Source organism: Vespa crabro, chromosome 7 (assembly GCF_910589235.1).
Source record: "Vespa crabro chromosome 7, iyVesCrab1.2, whole genome shotgun sequence".
NCBI lineage: Eukaryota > Metazoa > Arthropoda > Insecta > Hymenoptera > Vespidae > Vespa > Vespa crabro.
Window position 1 is genome coordinate 5570320 of NC_060961.1, and position 19085 is coordinate 5589404.

General features: G+C 34.9%; 2 protein-coding genes across 17 annotated transcripts; one reads left to right on the top strand and one right to left on the bottom strand.

Moving 5' to 3' along the window:
• The first annotated feature begins 1463 nt into the window (after positions 1–1463).
• LOC124425654 (transcriptional repressor p66-beta-like) lies at positions 1464–12766 on the top strand. 16 transcript variants are annotated; one of them, XM_046966259.1, is made up of 11 exons: positions 1464–2402; positions 2593–3096; positions 5311–5365; positions 6519–6587; positions 6759–7045; positions 7107–7365; positions 7448–7727; positions 7965–8030; positions 8334–8767; positions 8846–9150; positions 9275–12766. In XM_046966259.1, exons 3-11 carry the CDS (start codon positions 5340–5342, stop codon positions 9529–9531), a joined length of 1983 nt encoding a protein of 660 aa, XP_046822215.1. In that variant the 5' UTR covers positions 1464–2402; positions 2593–3096; positions 5311–5339; the 3' UTR covers positions 9532–12766. The 16 variants fall into 16 exon arrangements, with proteins under 16 accessions (XP_046822215.1, XP_046822217.1, XP_046822220.1 ...); XM_046966261.1 differs by lacking the exons at positions 2593–3096; positions 5311–5365 and having other exon boundaries at positions 1465–2402; XM_046966264.1 differs by lacking the exon at positions 5311–5365 and having other exon boundaries at positions 1466–3096.
• On the bottom strand, positions 12000–18891 carry LOC124425662. The gene is made up of 3 exons (XM_046966282.1): positions 17934–18891; positions 16883–17000; positions 12000–14968 (listed from the first exon to the last, which is right to left on the bottom strand). The coding sequence occupies exons 1-3, from the start codon at positions 18090–18092 to the stop codon at positions 14778–14780; spliced, it is 468 nt and encodes a 155-aa protein (XP_046822238.1). The 5' UTR covers positions 18093–18891; the 3' UTR covers positions 12000–14777.
• Positions 18892–19085: the final 194 nt, after the last annotated feature.

Below are 19085 nucleotides of genomic sequence, written 5' to 3' on the forward strand. Positions count from 1 at the left end.
CAATCGCAGTTCTCTCTTACCGCTCAAGAACCTCCGCGCGGTTAATTAATTATCGATTTTTGTACGGATCACTTTATTTATAGTTTATCGAATCTCTCTCTTTCCTTCTGTCTCTCTCTCTCTCTCTCTCTCTCTCTCTCTCTCTCTCTTTCTCTTATGAGCCTGTCTAATTTCTTACTATATATTCTTTATTGCAATAAAGTCGAACTCATTACTGCGCGGAGGTACGATCGTATATCGGTTTGAACAATTACTGACAGTTTACTCAGTTATCGTAATTGTGTCCGTCTTTTCAACGCGGTCAGGATGACCGGCATATCTTTATTTATTTTGTTTTTTTCTTTTTTCTTTTTCTTTCTTTCTTTCTTTCTTTTTTTTTCATATTTTTTTTTTTCCAATAGAATCATTATCTCGCTTACTGCGTGTAATTAGTATCCGTTTCCGTTACGAGAAAAGAAATGAAAAAAAGAAAAGAGGAAAAATCTTCTATGTACGATGGTCGGTTTATAATTTAAATATTTAACGCAATCTCTTCGAATAATAGAAAAATCAAATGTTTTCTCAAATGTATGAATCAATTTTTAAAAGTGTATCAGTCGATAAATAAAATCGTGCATGGTATAAATTTATTTAATTTTATCCTCAATAAAATCCCATTTCTCCTTGTTAATCAATAAAACTTCAAGCGCAATCTTACTTTTTAATAATAAATCCAAATAAGACGACTAAGCTAAGATATTTTTTCGACGATTTTTTTCGTTGTTCACTGTATAGAAAAAAAAAAAAGAAGAAAAAAAAAGGGAAAAAAAAAGAATAAATAAATATTATCTCAAACGTTATTTCAAACAACAAACGTCTAAATTCTTTAAATCGGAATATCTATTCGATCTTAGAGTCATTTAATATTTAATATTTAATAACTGATAATTTCAATGTACGGAGGAAGGAAGAAGTAACAACGCTAACGGTTGAAAGAGAAGAAAAGAGAAAAAATAAAACAAGATGGAGGGCGAACGGGCAAGCGGACAGGCGTTCGACTGGCAGCATGGCAGAGCGGGGTAGAGGAGGGTGCGTAAGTACGGGAGAGAAAGAGAGAGAAAGAGAGAGAGGTTGTGAACAGCGCTTAAAGCGCGCCTCACTCTTCGTCGCGCGGTTCCCCGCCAACGATGGCGTATTTTACAAAGTCCGTGGGGTGCTTCCGGTAAGCCCCGTAGCCAGCGGCACTTTCTCGGCTCCTTCGCGGCGCTATCGGTCGCACGCCAGGGGCGAACACAGTGGCGGCTTCGGAGGCGATAAGGTCCACAGTCCATCCCCACCCCTTAAGCGCGCCGTTACACCTCGGTCTGTGCTTCTCTTTTCATGGTAAGAGAAAGAGAAAGAGAGAAACAGATATATATATATATATATATATATATATATATAGAGAGAGAGAGAGAGAGAGAGAGAAAGAGAACAAGAAAGAGGGAGAGAAAGAGTGAGACAGAGAGGGGATAGCACGAACCGGAGGAAACAACGACAGCGACGATGCCGGGGCAACATCGAAACAAGGGCGGAGGAGAAGTTGGAGGGGGAAGACATCACGGCGGACAAGGCCGCCATATTGAATCACTTCGGTTAATTTTTGCGTAGGGGAAGCAACGAACGAGTGAACGAGCTCTACATAACTAGAAAGAGATTAAGATAGTTAGAAAGAAGAATAATATAGAATAAGGATATAGTACGAGAGAGAGGAAAGAAGGGTTTTCGTCTGGTAATCTTTAAAAACGTAAACGGAAGTGCGTAAAAAAAGGAAAATATTGCTCAGTGGATTCTTTCTCGTGTTTACGGATCCCGTGCTGTGAAACGATAAAGGACGATTTTCGTGCCTCCTATCTCGTTTTCTTTCACTATCCTTTTCTTTCTCTTCTCTCTTTCTCTCTCTCCCTCTCCCCTTTCTCTCTCTCCTCTCTCTCTCTTTCTCTTTCTCTCTCTATCTATCTATCTCTTTTTATCCTTTTCCATTCGTGGTTGGAAGAAACGCGCGTAAGAGAGCGCGTAAAGCGAGCGACGAGCAGCAGCAGCAATAGTAGTGGCGACGACGACGACGACAACGACGACGACGACGGCGGCGGCGTGGCGCTGCTTTGGCTGCCGTCCTCCGTTCATCCGTCCGTCTGTCCGTCGACCAGTTTGTCCATCAGCCTGTCGGTCTGTCGATCCTCTCTCTTTCTCACTTCTGGCAGTTAGGCGCGCCGCGCGGCGCGACGCGATGAACGACCTAGCGATGCGCGAGCACGCACGGAAGAGATTCACGCGCGGAAATTCTATGTGCACGACGTTCACGACGAGAACGACGACGACGACGACGACGACGACGATGATGATGATGACAACGATGAAAACGATGATCGCTGGACGATGAAGTGTGTTTTGTGTATTATATTTTATATATAGTATATATTATTATATATATATACACCATATATATATATATATATATCTATATCTATATATCTATCTTGACTAAGAGACGAAAACGATCGTATATAGCAAGCGAGCGCGCTTGTACGTGTGTGTATTTGTATATGTATGTGTATATTTCTCTCCGCTTAGTGTGCCGCCGCTTTTGTAGAGAAGAGTGTACGTGCATGTTTAGTTACGTACATGTGTTCGTGCAACGTGTAAGGAAGATACTGTATATGAACGATCCTGAATCATTGTGTCCGTTTTATTATTGCCGTCTCGTTGTATCTTAAAAACAAACGAATATCACGATTACTGTGTGATACGGTGGTTTAAAATTTCTTTTAAGAAGAGGAAAAATTAGAAAATAATTGTGACTGGAAGGAACATCGACCTATCGACCGATAGACCGACCGACCGACCAATCAACCGACCAACCGACCGACCGCCAACAGCTAGGTCCCTTTGCGTTAATTGTTCGTCGTCTACCTGTTCCCTTACGTCCTTTCTGTAAATCGATTTACAACATACTCCTTTCTCTCTCTCTTTCTCTCTCTCTCTCTCTCTCTCTGTGTGTGTGTGTGTGTATGTATATACGTGTATAAGGGATTATCGAGAGCAAGGACAAGACTTTGATCGAGAAGAAATTTTCAGGTATATATTACTATTGATATTATTAAATTTTTCGTTTCTCTATGCTATAGTCACTCCACTGTGTTTTTCTCTCATTCTATTATTTGGGAATGAATAGGGACTAAGCAGAACGAATTTTCAGGTAAAATTTTATGACTCAGGTAAATCTCATACCTCAGGTAGATTTAATTGCATTTTTCATACTTTTACATTTCTATAATAATTTTACCAATGTTTCTGCTATTACTATCACAACTATTAATAATATTAGTAGCATTAGTACTAATACTAATAGTACTACTAGTAGTACTAGTACTATTATTATTAGTACTATTAGTATTAGTACTATTACTATTAATGCTAGTATTACCAGGAACGCTGGAAAAAAGTGGTCCTGGCAAGGAACGCTCGTTATGTATACACACACGGGACGGCCGAGATGGCGAGCAGCGTTACTCTCGAAAATGGAGTAGATTCGACGATTGTTTTAAGTTGACCAACCGCGCAAGGCCGATCTCGTGGTCAAGAGTCACGCGTTATACGATTTCCTCTCTCTCTCTCTCTCTCTCTCTCTCTCTCTCTCTCTCTCTCTCTCTCTCTCTCTCTCTCAATATACCCTATCGCCATCTCTTCTTTGTTTTTCTTTATCTATAAGAAATTTTTCTTTTCTTTTTGGTAAAGAAAAGAAATATCGAAAAGTTCGATAGAATTTCATCCTTCGTGCGGTTTAGGGTCGTCCTTGAATGCTCGCACTCTTTGGAAGTTTCTTTCCCCTTCCCTCGTTATTCTCTCACGCAGTCTACGGTCGATGTACGATCGTAAAATGTCCGCGATACTCCGCATCGATATCACCGGACAAACTCGCCAATTCTCCTTACATATATATATATATATATATATATATATCTTTCGATCTTCGACGTCCCCTTTTCTACCTTAACGTTGCATGCTTTCGAAACTTTCGCTTTCGAAATCGATGCCAATTGGAAGATTTTTTTTATTCTCTAGGTTAGGTGGAAAAACAAAGTAAGATCGGTTCATTAACCGCGTTACTCTGTTCGAAAATTTCGAAAATGTACAAAATCGGATTTTTTTGTTTTTTTTTTTTGTAACGTAAAGCCGTCGTTCGAAGCGGTTAACTTCGTTTCGTGAGAAATTATTACAAAATTGAAAAAATATGTATCACCCATCAGTCCACTGATATGGCAGAGAGAAAGAGAGAGAGAAAGAGAGAGATATGTGTCGTCGCTCGAGCGAATTGGGAAGCGTGTTACGGTTTTGGACAAAGGTCACGTGACGTCTATAAGCCGAGAGAAGCGGGAGATCCAAACTATAATTGAGTATCTTTATTTTCTCTCGTTTCAATTGACACAAAAGCTACGGACAATGGAGGACTACTATAGCCTACGGCTATTGCTAGGGATTATACGACGATGACGATAACGACAACGACAAAAACAACAGCAACAACAACAATAATAATAACAACAACGGACAAGGAGACCGAATACTATATAGCTGTTCGTTTAATTGTCGGACTTTCCTCTCGACTCGCGAGACACGACAACGCTCGTTTCTACGCGCGCACCTTCGGGCACGGAAAGAAAGGCGGAAGAAGAGAAATAGATGTCGCGAACAGAGGTCGCGCTTTTCGTCGCGACCGAGGTGAAATCGTGAGAAGGGAGAGGGAGCGAGAGGAAACCGAGAGGGGTAGAGAGAGAGAGAGAGAGAGAGAGAGAGCGAACGAGAGAAAGAGAGAAAGAGAGAGAGAGAGAGATGCGTGAACGGATAGCAAATTCGTTGGAAAACCGTTGCACACACTCCTCTCTTCTCTGCGCGCTCGTCCTCGTAACGTTGCTGCTGCTCTCTCGCAAGCTAGCAGTGGGGAAGGCCCAGGCGAAAAATCGATTTCCCGTAGGGCAGAAGGGCATCCGAGTAGGCGGTAGGGAAGGGGCAGGCAAGGACGAGGGCAGGGGAAAGGTACACTGAGACGAAATTCGGGAAAATCCGCAGAGAGAGCGAAAGAGAGAGAGAGAGAGAGAGACAGACGAGCAAGAGTGGGAGTAGGAGAAGTAGTAGAGTAGTACGATGAGGACGTGGTGGCGAAGGAGAGGAGTCGAGAGTGGTGGAAGGTGTTGCGGTGAGGGGTAGAGAGAGAAAGAGAGAGAGAGAGAGAGAGAGAGAAAGAGAGGGAGAGAGGGACAAACAGACAGAGACAAATATATTGCTTTCCAGCGCGATTCCGGTGCCACTACCACTATAGGATGTCGACGAGTACGCGCGTGTGTGGGTGAGTAGCCGAGTCTCGTTTGCGGTAAGGGGTAGACGGTATGTGTTTAGACGGGGTGGGAGGAGAAATAATTAATGTGCGAGCGTACCCTCTCCCCTCGGGGTACTACGATGAGGAGGAGGAGGAGGAAGAGGTGGTGGTAGAGGTGGTGGTGGAGACAACCCCTCTCCCCTTCCACGTTCTTATACCGCTACGCTTAGAGCTGCCATTGTGCGGAGACGCCGCTTTCGAAGCATTGAGTTTGATTCTTCTCGATCGCGATTCGTAAGGTATACCCGCGAGAGACGAACGAATCTAAACGGTGCGAGAGAGAAAGAGAGAGAGAGAGAGTGAGTGAGTGAATAGAGTTGAGTGAGAGAGAAAGAGAGAGAGAAAGGGAGACAGAAAGAGAGCGGCATAAACGCGCGCGCGCTTATCTACTTCTTGTCGAACAGAACCCGGGACACGTCGCGCATCGATATCTTCTTCGAAGGAATCGCGTTGTGCGACACCATGTACACTATCGCTTAGCTCTTCATCGACGAGAAAACTAAGAAGGTTAGGTTAGAATTCTACATCTGCGAATACACATCTCTCTCTCTCTCACACTCTCTCTCCCTCACACTCTCTCTCCCTCACACTCTCTCTCCCTCACACTCTTTCTCTCTCTCACACTCTCTCTCTCTCTCTCTCTCTCTCTCTCTCTCTCTTTTTCTCTCTTTCTTTCTCACTCTTTCCTTTTCTTGTGTGCTAACTCAGCGATTTGCTTCGCTTTCCACATTTCAATTTAGTCGTCCTACTCTTCGTCTTCGTTTTTATCATGATATTTTCGTCTCTTGCAAGATCGTGTCAACCGTGTGCGTTATCTCTTCGCATATAATTTTCTTACATTTTGGAGGCTATTCGTGCGTAAATAACTAGGGCTTTACGAAAATTTGTGTTTTATCGAACACATATGATTATAAAAATAATGCTCGTATAATTATTTCTATTTTCCTTCGAACTGTTCGAATAACCACAAACGTCAATCGTGTATTGGAATATTACGTATATCAGTCAATTTACGTAATTGCTCGCCACTTGTTTCTTACTATATCACGAAAATATTCATTTTAACTAGAATATTGTTAATTTGCGCACGTGTGTCTATTACTGATAAATATACGTTTTGCAGATACCCAGTGGTCGAAGGAATGGAAACCATGGAGTTAGATGGTGATGCTGTAGTTGATCTGAGCGTAAGGTAAACAAACTTCCATTAGAACTTCTATATTTAGTTAAAAAAAATTTAGCAATCGATAACAAGATTTATATCATTGATGGTTTTCATTGTAGAAGCATAGTAAGAATAGAATGCGCAGTGATAAATAAAAACATATAAGATCTTTTATGAAACTTATTATTTGTATTTTAGCAGCAGTGGCAGAAGAAATTCCCCATCTATAAATACTAATTCAGGTGATGCAGGGGTGCCCTTGGATCTTGGAGTTCATTTCTCTGCAAGTTCTAATTTAGAAAGTAATATGCCAGAAGCACGAAACATTCAAAATGCAGCAAGAGGCATTTTGGCTCCAAAATCAGGAGATGATCGGAGGACTCGTCGTAATCTTAGACCAAGAATTGAAAGAAGTTATGCGGAGAGTCCTGATGAACCTAGAATAAATGGATATCTAAATGGAAATACGTCGGATAGCGATGAAGGTTAGGTCTTCTTTTATCTATTGAACAGGTCTACAATGCTATAGAGAGATTTTTTTAATAGGTCGAATGACAAATAATATTCCTTCAAACACAGCTGATATGCCACCATTGCTTCCAATCAAAGAACTATCTTCAGATGAATTGGCTGAACGTGAAAGGACATTGAGAAAACTGAAGGAGGAGCTGCGTTCTGAGGAAATGAAATTGGTACTGTTAAAAAAGCTGAGACAATCTCAACAATTAAAAGAGAATATTGCGGCAGTTCCCAAGGTTCCCAGCAAATTACCACCGCCAGTAACAGTACAACCAACACCTCATGGGTAAAACTCTACTGCAATGTTTTCTTCCAAGAATATGGTTTTATATATTGCCATGTTAAATTGGGATAACAATGGTTTACAGGCATAGAACAGGGAAAGCACCACCGCCATTACTGAGAGGGCAACCAGCACCAAGTAGAAGTAGTAGTCTTCATGCACCACCACCAGGAATGTTGTTACCACCTACAACTGGACGAAGTTCTACTTCAAGTACTGGAATGCCTCCTAACATGGTAATACCTCAACCACCGCATCCTCGGAGTAGACCACCTAGTGCAACGCCGAGTGTGCCAACTTATCATGCTCCGGCTGATAGAACTGAACGCTCCACAAAAGATCCTACCCCTACACCAGCACATCAAGTAAGTAAAATGTTTATCATCATAATTTATCACAAGGATTATGTTTCAATTGACATCTTAATGTAAAACTAATGGCAATTCAAATATCTTATATAATGTAAATAATTCATACAAATCTTACAAAATGAAAGTATTGAACGATTAAAAAAAATTGCCAGTAGTTTATAACATGCGTCTATAGTTATATATAAATGATATTTTCATATGAATAACAATAAAATTATTATAAATTCAAAGCTGCTTGTTGGATCTCAAGAAAATAAAACCACAGCATCTTTAAATACGCCCGTAATTTCGGAACAGGTATATCCATTGTCTGACCTATACTCGCTGTATGATCAGATTGATTTCTTGCAACTCTTATACAATTTCTACCTGTCCTCCTTTCTGCTCTTATGCTGTATGTGTGTTCTTTTTTTTCTGCTTATTGATCTTCATTTTAATTCTATAATGTTTTTAACAAAAGCTTTTATATATATCAGCCTGAAAATTATAGCTAAATAGAATTTGATGATATTGCATCATTAATATGTTATCATAATAAAATATGAATGCTATTGGATTTTGTACTATGTTTAGAGCTAATAATGTGTTATGAATATATAGGATAGATCCAGAGAGGATAATCAAACTCCCGCACAGCGGCAGGCTGCTGCTAAGTTGGCTTTAAGAAAACAACTGGAGAAAACTCTTTTGCAAATACCACCACCGAAACCTCCACCACCGGAAATGCATTTTGTACCGAATCCTTCGAACACAGAGTTTATTTATCTGGTTGGCTTGGAGCATGTGGTTGATTTTATTACGAAAGAACCTGCTATACCCCCTCCTCCTGAGCCGTTTGAATGTACACAGTGTAAAACAGACTTTACGCCTGTTTGGAAGTGGGAAAAACCAGTAGGTAGTGGCAAAAAAGAAGGTCCACGTGGACAGCATGCCACATTCCAACGACCTCCAGCAGGTCGAGATCCTAGAGTCATCTGTGAACATTGTGTGACATCCAATGTCAAGAAAGCTCTTAAAGCAGAGCATACAAATCGGTGAGTATTCTTTTTACGTTTATCGATACTTTTCATTATGAACAAAATTATAATGAAATGTTCTATCGCTTTTTACAGATTAAAGACTGCTTTTGTAAAAGCTCTACAACAAGAGCAAGAAATTGAACAAAGGCTTGCTCAAGCAGCGTGCCCAAGTCCAGATCCACCAGCTCCAAAAGTAGTCCCGAAAGCAGCTACTCCTACAAGAAGAATAGCGACACCCCCTGCTCCTCCTCCTCAGGTGCCGCCGGCACCTACGCTTACACCAACACCACCTGCGCCTAAACTGCAGGAACATCCATTAGTTAAACTGGCCGAAAGTGGAAAGTTTAGCCCTCATCATGCGGCTACTGCAGCTGCTTTACAACAGCAATTGTTAAGAGGTAAATAAATTTAATTTTCCAATTTTCATTCTACAATAATTTTTCGTTTAAATATATATATTATTTATTCTTCTTACAATATAATTAATTCTTCTTACAATTTGGTTTATTTGATTTATTTCAGAACTGGCAAAGAATCCTGTAGCAGGCTTACCACATCAACCTCTTCCCGCACACATGATGCCACCGTTCACCTCGATATTATATCCGTATCAACTCGCAATGGCACAGGCTACTGGAGGTAAAGGCCTCGTTGAATTGCAACGGCAAGCAGCGGATCTTCAACGTCAGTACCTGCTCGATATGATTCCATCGCAAGCATCTCAAGCACAGGGCAATCAAGCTCCACCAAGAGCTCATCCGCATAATTGGAAAACGTAACCGGACGCATTTAAAGAGCGAACAATAAATACAAGTAAATAATTACAATACACGGAATATCGAAGTAATTGAGGAACGAGGAAAAGTTTCATGATTATTAAAGAGAGACGATATATCGCAAAATGTCATGCCGTTGTGATTTGGAATATTGTGATATACCGATACGTTTATTGGTAAATCGCTCATAAAATGATCAGTTCGGGAAAGATAGTAATCCAAGAGACGTATGTAAAATTTATGAGAAACTCTTCGTGTAATGAATTCACGTTCTATTTCTAATCATTGAATGATTGTAATGGTTTGACTTGTTTCAACGTTCGTAAGTGTGGACAATGAAACCTTGATGATCAATTGAAGAGCAACAGTACGTTTTAAACATTAACACCACAAGCAGTGTTTCCTTTTGATATTATCCTGCATCGATATTGAATAATTTTATCGGACAAAAGCAGATAAAGACGGATCTTAATACGTAATGTCCATAACGTATATAATATCTGAAGTAATGTGAAGATAAGGAAAATAAATGAACACTTGTAGTAAGGCACTAAAGAGACAGTATATGAAAATATCGATGCATCGATTAAAAGTAATAATCTGCGTTTATAGATGTGGAAAATGATCGCGTTGCGAATAACTAAAGTTGAAGGAAAGAATCTTTCTAGGCTCTTATAGTTAAGCCGATCTTGGCCGTTGGATTGAATAAATCATTATAACCAGCGGCGGTACCTGTACTCTGTGTATATCTTTATTTTCTTCAACTGTGAGTATTTTTAAGGTGAATATAATGCATGTGTGAGATAGAGATAGATAGAGATAGAGAAAAAGAGAGCAAGTGAACGTCAGAGAAAAAGAGAGAGAGAGAGAGAGAGAGTGAATTACAATTATAATTATGAATAATAATCATTTGCAAGGAAGCGTGTGAAAGAATAAGCGAATGTATGAGCGATAAGAAAAATTCTTTTTGCCGATACGTGGCAGAGTATGTGCACACACATCGACATGTTTTTAATAGAATGACGCCAGTGTCATTCGCGCACAAATCGAATAGGAATGTCTATGTATGACAAATCGGCTAAAATGTTTTTTTTTTTTTTTCTCTCTGTATTAAGAGGTACATCAAGGCGACATTGTGACTCGATAAAATTTTTTCTATAAGTATATATATATAAATACGACTAAACGAATTCGATTTAGAGAAAAGAATGTACTGATGAAGATTAAGATTTTCACAGCACGATTGATTTGATGTGCCACAATTCATGTAAAGATATTAAAATCAACAGGACGTGTGCATTAATTGCAATTTTTCGAAGCGTTAAAGGCGCTAGATATAAAAGGAAAGAAAAGAAAAGAAGAAAAAAAAAAGAAAAAAGAAAAAAAAATAAGATCCGAATTTTTACTATCCTCTGCAAAAAAAAAAAACGGAAAAAAAAAGTTTGCACATAACAGTTAAACCCTCTGGCACTCATCCCGAGCAATACTATTAATTATTATCACCTTCGCTAATAGCCTAATTTCTATGACTCTGGCTAACAAATCTCGGTCATACATTTCTGAATCAATAAATAAATAGTACTATACTGTAGTCTTGATATTTCTCGGTATTATGATACAAGTTAATAAACTAAAATAGCATAATCATCTCTCTTTGTATTACGTGATAGGTTTTGAGCTCGTACTGATATACATGTACACCGTAATAAGTCTACGATCGCATAATAGATCAAGATCTGTGTTTTTTGTGTAAGAGAATCGAAAGAATATGTCGTCAACCTGCACTGTCGCCAATGGTACTACTGCTGCCACCTTTCTACCATCGATGAAGGTTCTTTCAAATCAGCGTCGCAGCAAAGAGAGGAGAAAGGGAGAACACGATTTATATTTTACATACATGTGCAGCCAAAAATGTACTTTTAATGCTGCGCATTTACTATCCTATAAAATTAACATTAAATAATTTGTAAATTTATCATTTCTTTTCTCTTCTTTTTTTCTTTCTTTTTTTTTCTTTTTCTTTTTCTTTTTCTTTTTTTAACAATTGATTAGAAAAAAACTAAAGTTTTATACAACATACAAACGAACGTAATGATTTATCGTTCCAATTCTCGCGTTCTCCCATTCCCTGCGAGAGGATTATTTTTTAATAATAAAAATGTTTTTAATTAAATGCGTGATCCTTAAATAATAAGACGATTTTGATGTAATTTAAAAAGATTCATTGATAATAAGTACGTACTACGATTGGTAGGATGTAATTAGGATCTTATTCTGTACTAATTCATTTAATTTCTTTTGCTTTTTTTGTTTTTTTTTTGTTTTTTTTTTTTTTTTATATATATATATATTTTTTTCATTTGACTCTTTCTTTTTTGTTTCTTTTTTGTTTTGGTTTTTTTTTTCTCCTCGTTCTTTCTCTTTTGCAAGGAAGAATAATTTCTTGCTTTTCTATATTGTCTTCCTTTTTCTTTTTCTTTTTTTTTTTTTCCTTTCCTTCTAGTCTGAATTTTTGGCTCTACGTGATGGTGCTGTTAGAAAATAAGCACTTGTGAAAGCGCAGAGAAATCTTTGTATTCGACAAATGTGATGGTTTCAACACCAAAAAAAAAAAAAAAAAAAAAATGAGAGAAAAGAAAAGAAACAAAAAAAACAACAAAATATTTGTAAACCGACGCTGAAATGTAAGATAATGTGCGAACGTGTGTAACCATATGCCATAATTGCATTAGGCAGTACACGATGGCGGCCAAAACGAACGAACGGTATCGCAGGATTAGGATTTTAATGTATTCTTCAAAAGCGCTATACAATCGAAAGCTTCATGGGAGAAAGGGAAGGAGGAGGGAGGGGGATGCAGACTTAAAACCAAAAAAAAAAAAAAAAAAGAAAAAAGAAATCAGATTATAAAATATAAAGCTCTCGAAAACAAAACTACGTCGGCCGGTTATCGAGATTGCGTTACGATACGATGAACGTACGAAATCTTTTGAGAAGCGACACGTCGTTGAAAAAAAAAGAAAAAAGAAAATAATAATAATAAAAAAAAAAAAAAACAATGGAAAGAAAGGGAAAATCTTGTCCAGTCCAAAATTCGTATTTCGGTCTCTAAATGAAATGTAGGCGTATAAAACGCAGACGAACGATTCTGCCCCCATAAACTTATATAATTAGTGATTACGGATTACTGAATAGTCTGAAAATAACACGAATAAAGCTTGTCAATGATTGTACCTAAGAGTAATTGATATATTCATTTATATTATATTATATGTATACAAATACATACACATACCATACACAAGCACGTACCACACACATACACGTTAAAAAGTATCTCAAAAAAAAAAAAAATAGAAAGAAAAATAGAAAAAAGAAAAAAAAAGGAATTACCGATAAAAGTGAAAGTCACTTGACTAACAAGTATTTAATCTTTTCGTCTCTGATCATCAAATAAGACTGTTTAACTATAGTTTATAACTTGACATTGTTCGCGATTTAGTTTAACGGAGTATATTTTAAGACCATGACGATTTATAGTTAGAGACGGGTAAAGATCTCTTGTAAGTTTTTACTACTAACGTAATTCGCGTATATATATATATATATATATATATATATATATATATATATATATATATATATATATAAAACAGTTAACGATTGAAATATATTGTGTACTTAATAGCCGACACAATACTCTCTCGATGCTTAAATCCAAAATCCCGCATATTTACAATATATTTGTATCTCTCTCTGTTTGAAACTTTTATCATTTAAAAATTTATGATACTATATAATGTCTCCCATTTGCGAGCTGACATTGGAGAAACTCGTAAAATTGTTTTTTTTCTCGCTTTTTTTTCACTATTATTATAGTTTTTTTTTGTCTGCTTACGTTTACTATTAAAAGAAATTTATTTTCAATGCAATGAATAAGATGATAAGATCTATTTTATTAAGAACTTTATTTTCAAAATTTACATATACATATATTATACGACTCTAATAGTTATTTTGAAAAAGTAGCTTTAATCCAGACAACTTTTATTGCGATAATTTGATTACTTTTCTAACGAAAATTTTCTCGAGGAAAGAGCAAACAGGACCTGTTTAACCAGGTTCACGAACGTATATATCTATGTTACGTATATGTATACCGGGTGTTTGATTTTAAACGTTATGATCAAATATCTCCTATATTCTATAAGTTTTATAAAGAAATGTTTTATATAAAATGAATTAAATTTTAATGAGGTGGGTAAACATTGTAATATTTACTGCATTTATCTCATAGGGAATACTTTTGTCAATACATGGAACTCGTAACAATTTTTTTTTTTTGAATGGATATTTTGAGCCCAACAAAAATTATAGGGAATTTCGATAAAATTCCAACGAGCACCTAACAAACTTTCGCAATAATACAATTAATTTTTCTCTAAGAATCTGATAGTCAATGAATTCGTCAATAAATTTTCTTTTTCTTGTTTATTTACTCATTTATTTATTTATTTTTTTTTTTTTTTTTAATTATATATATATATATTTTTGAAGTTGTAATCATTTCAAGCGCAGTGCTCTTCAATAATCATAAAAACATTTTATCGTCATTAGAGAATTCATTAAACTTCGAAGGCGTTATAATTTAATGAAATATCAATAAATTGTAAAGATTTATTTCTTTAGAATCTTATTGATATTTTCAAAAATTTTTATTACTTTTGTAACATCGATTGCTGTAAAAAAAGAAAAAGAAAGAAAAAAAAATATATCTCGCATATACCTATAAAGAAATAGCTGCAGTAAATATTGTATTTTCTCTTGAAAATTTGATAATTTAAAAATTTATAAAATCAATAAGATCGAAGATATTTGGCCATATCATTTAAAATAAGATACCCTATATATAGATATATATATATATATATATATGTTTAGAAACCTGATGTAAATAGACTTGATTATGCAATGCCCGGTTGAAATATACTATACTATCTTTCTTTTATAAATTTAATCGTCTAATATTCGTTATAATTTAACGACATAGGAGTATATATAGAGTATTTATTTATTCCCATTATAAATATGATGACGATGATAAAAAATGGACGGTTTCGTTAAAAAATTATAATCTAAAAAAAATAGAGAAAAAGAGAGAGAGAGAGAGAGAGAGAGAGAGAGAGAGAGAGAGAGAGAGAGAGAGAGAGAGAGAGAGAGAGAGAGAGAGAGTTAAATATGATTGCCCTTTACGTCAATTTCTTTTGATTCATTTGATTTGTACACTTTTTAAAGTGCTTAGAACAAAATGGATAAAGAGTGGGATGATCGCACGTTCTACAAGCAGCGGCAAGATGTGAGCAACATCTGAGACTCTCACGACAACATGATGCCCATAAATCGGGACCTGCTGCGGCACAATTGTGACAGTAACAGTCTCCTGAAAACAAAAAACAAATATATATATATATATATATATATATATATATATACATATATATATATTCTTACGGTATACAGTTCAGCATTGAAATATCATGAAGTTAGATAAATTTTTGAATTTGAAAGATTTTTTTACAAAACAAAATAATATAAAGAAACATTTAATAAAAATCCATTTTTTATATAATATTTCTCGATCACGATTACTATAATGAGCAAAATTTTGTATTGAAATTTTTTACGAATTCATGTAAAGGCATATATTCATTTTCGAGGATATTTTTGTCAATTTCAAGCTCTGAACTTTTTATGCTTGTGTTTTTGTCACGACGATATATATATATACAAATATATATATATATATATTTATTTATTTGTTTACTTTGTTTACTTTGTTTTATTGTTGTATATATATATATATATATATTTGTATATACAAAGAGAAAAGAAAAAATATTCCACCACGTATACATACACACATATATACAAATTCTTTGTATTTGATCTTTAAATTAGGTTAAAACTATAGTTCGAACTTTTTGAATCGTAAATGGATGTAACATATGGGACGTAGATTTGCATTAAAAAAAAAAGAAACTATTAAAAAAGCAATAAAAAAAAAAAAGAAAAGAAAAGGAAAGAAAAAATAAAAAGGAGTTAAAAATTAACTCTCATGTCACGTATATCGCACGTGGAATTTTTCGCCGATTTACGAAACTGCTCTTAAATCTACATAGATACGTAACTTGCGCTTACATTTGTGTGTGTGTGTGTGTGTGTGTGTGTGTGTGTGTGTGTACACATACACAAATGTAAGTGTATATATATTACATATATACGTATATATAATTTATACGTATGCATATGTAACATTAAATAATACAATGATTCCAATCATTGATCATTGAAGAAGTATCATCCGTCCTTTGTTCTCTTGTACAGAATCCGTATAATTTCTCTTTTAAATTTATTCAGAAGAATAATTTATTTAAAACTAGTGGGCAGAGAGAAAGAGAGACAGAAAGAATGAGAATGCTTGAGAATGTGATAGTCGCTTGCATTTATAATACGATACGCCTTTACGTGAAAATATACTTTGAATATGGTTACCTATATCGATGGGCGTTGTCCGAATGTTTCAAGCTCTCTTATATGTATACATACATATATACATACATAGATACTATACGTATGTATATATATACTAATTGAAATCGTGTTAAGTAACAAGCGAAAAGCATTGCGCGTCCGTTTTATTTCCCGCGTAACGATGTAAAATAAAACCAGACACGTGAGAGGGGAAAAATTTTTGTTACAGATAAAACGATAGATAAAAAGAAAATCGAAAATGTAAATGAGATAATGAATTATTATATTTTTGTTGTTTCTTCTTTTTGTTTCTTTTTTTCTTTTTCTTTTTTTTTTTTTTTTTTTTTTTTGCATTTATAAATTTCTTTTTAATCCGTACGAGAATGTATTTTCCCCGTTAGGATACTCGTCTCGCGCGTGTCATTGAATTAAAACAGAAATACATAATACTTTATGGGAGTGGCTATTGTCCTTGACAATAGCTTTTTGCATTGCAACGTAACGTCATTTCTTTTCTTTTACTTTTCTTTTACTTTTCTTTTCTTTTTTTTTTTTTTTGTCATAATCAAAATTGAAAGGATATATACATCCCGTTAAATCGATTAAGAATTTCATTCGTTAAGTTTCATTAGGATAAGAAAATTATTATATATACATATACACATATACATCTATCTATTTATTTATCTATATATATATATATATATATATAGAGAGAGAGAGAGAGAGAGAGAGAGAGTTCTTAGTATTAATGATTAATTAATTAATTAATTAATTAATTAATATTAATACAAATAACTGTATAATATAATTAATTTATTACCTTCCGGACAATCGACGGATCTACGAGCTTCCGCCCTTCTACATTCGAGACCTTCCTCACCTTTAGGACAAGACGTCGAGGATTCCTCGATCGAATTCTCACCTAACAAGGTATTAATCTGAAAACAATATTAAAGACAAACAATTTTCGTTAGGTAGAAAATCTTCGTCTTCGTAAGATTTTCTTTTCTTTCTTTCTTTCTTTTTTTTTCTTTTTCCTTTTCCTTTTTTTTTCTTTTTTTTTTTTATTTTCACATCGATTGTTTGTTTGTGCATATCACACGAAGAGATCGACGTTTCTAGTCTAACAACGATGTTGCAAAAATACCAATTGACATTTTCCTACATATGGAACGTAAGTACCAATGTTCGACCACACACCGTCCCGTCGTTTTCCCTATTACAGATTGCCGCTTTTTCCTCTCTTTTTCCTTTTTTTCCTTCTCTTCTTTTTTTCTTTTCTTTTTTTTCTTTCTTTTTTCTTTTTTTTTCTTCACGAACGCAATCGAGAAAGGAAGAGTCCAAATGTAACGCTTCGCAACGATCCATTAAACAATTACAATTTTTTGCTTTTTCTTATCTTTAAACATTATGAAGAATAAAGGGGAAAAAAAAGGAAAAGAAAAAAGAAAAAAATATATGTATATATATATATATATATATATATATATATATATATATATATACATACAAGATTACGCTGTATTGGTCGATTTACTATTAAATGTTAGCTGCTCTTAAAACAATTTCGATTCGATCAATTACAAAGGTATTCCTATCTTGTTTCGTAGGAATTCTTTCGATTGGAAAAAAGCGCGGGAGAACATATATATATATATATATATATATATATATTATGCATACATATGTGTATATATATATATATTTTTTTTTTTTTTAAATTAACGATATGTTTTCTCGAATAGGGAAACTTATCGTACGTCGTGAAATCAAGATATTCTGCGCACTTTCTCGTACGTATGAACATGCATACATATATATATATATATATACACTAATGTGTATCTATATGTGATATCTTTTCCTCTTACCCGTTTAAACGCTCCCGGCTTGGAAAACATCCTGACCAATTTTGCGAGCGCATCTTCGGTATGCGTTTGTTCCGTAACGTCGGTTACGTTATCCGTGCACTGATAACGATTGATTAACGTAACAATAAATAGCCACATGAATGTAGCCCGGAACGACATATTGCAAAGTATAAAACTTAAGCTTCGGTACGGCACAAATTTAAATCACGACTGAACAGGTGATTGAGAGAAGTGTCCTACTACTTTAGATATCTCTCTCTCTCTCTCTCTCTCTCTCTCTCTCTCTCTCTTTTCTCTCTCTGTCGACAATTCACTTTTTGGTGGGGGATACACTGTCTCACTTATATATACTTACATATGTGCGGACGGATAAGACGTTCTTTTGCGTTTCGTATAATTTCAAAACAATTATCTAACTATGATATCAATTAAGAAGTACGAATATTTTTCAATCAGTCGAAAATTCGTCAAATCGAAATGACGATAGTTATTATTATCTTACATACGTTTTTAATATTAAATTAATGATTAATCATTATAATTGATGTCGAGGAATGACGTTGAAAGATCGTTTCTGTTGCATAAGAATTCGATCGGTGGGGGGGGGGGGGAAGAAAAAAAAGAGAAAAGAAAAAAAAAAGAAAATTCGCGTAATATTAACCTCTTGAAATTTTGGACACAATTTCTATGATGAGAAGAGGGAGAAGAGAAGTATTTGCGTAATTTAAAAAATTTATTGATTAATTCTTTTTCGATTTTTTGCAGAATCAATTGCCACATTAAGCAAGAAATTTACGTTCTGTTTGTGCGTAGTTGAAAGAAATTAAAAAGAAAAAGAAAAAAGAAAGGTTATTAAAGTTATCACACACAAAAAAAAAAATATATATATATATATTTCTATATATATATATATATATAGACATATATATATATAGACATAGATCTATAACGATCGATGACATCATATTATTTGAAAACAGCTATTTATTGGGGTTAGTATTTTAAACATTTTTAATTAATTTTTAATTATTCTTATTTAAAATAATAAAAATTGAATGGTCAAAATTCATTATATAATATCAATATGTAATAATAATAAGTTGTCAGTATTATGCTGACCCAGACACTTAATTATTTAACTCATCAAACTAT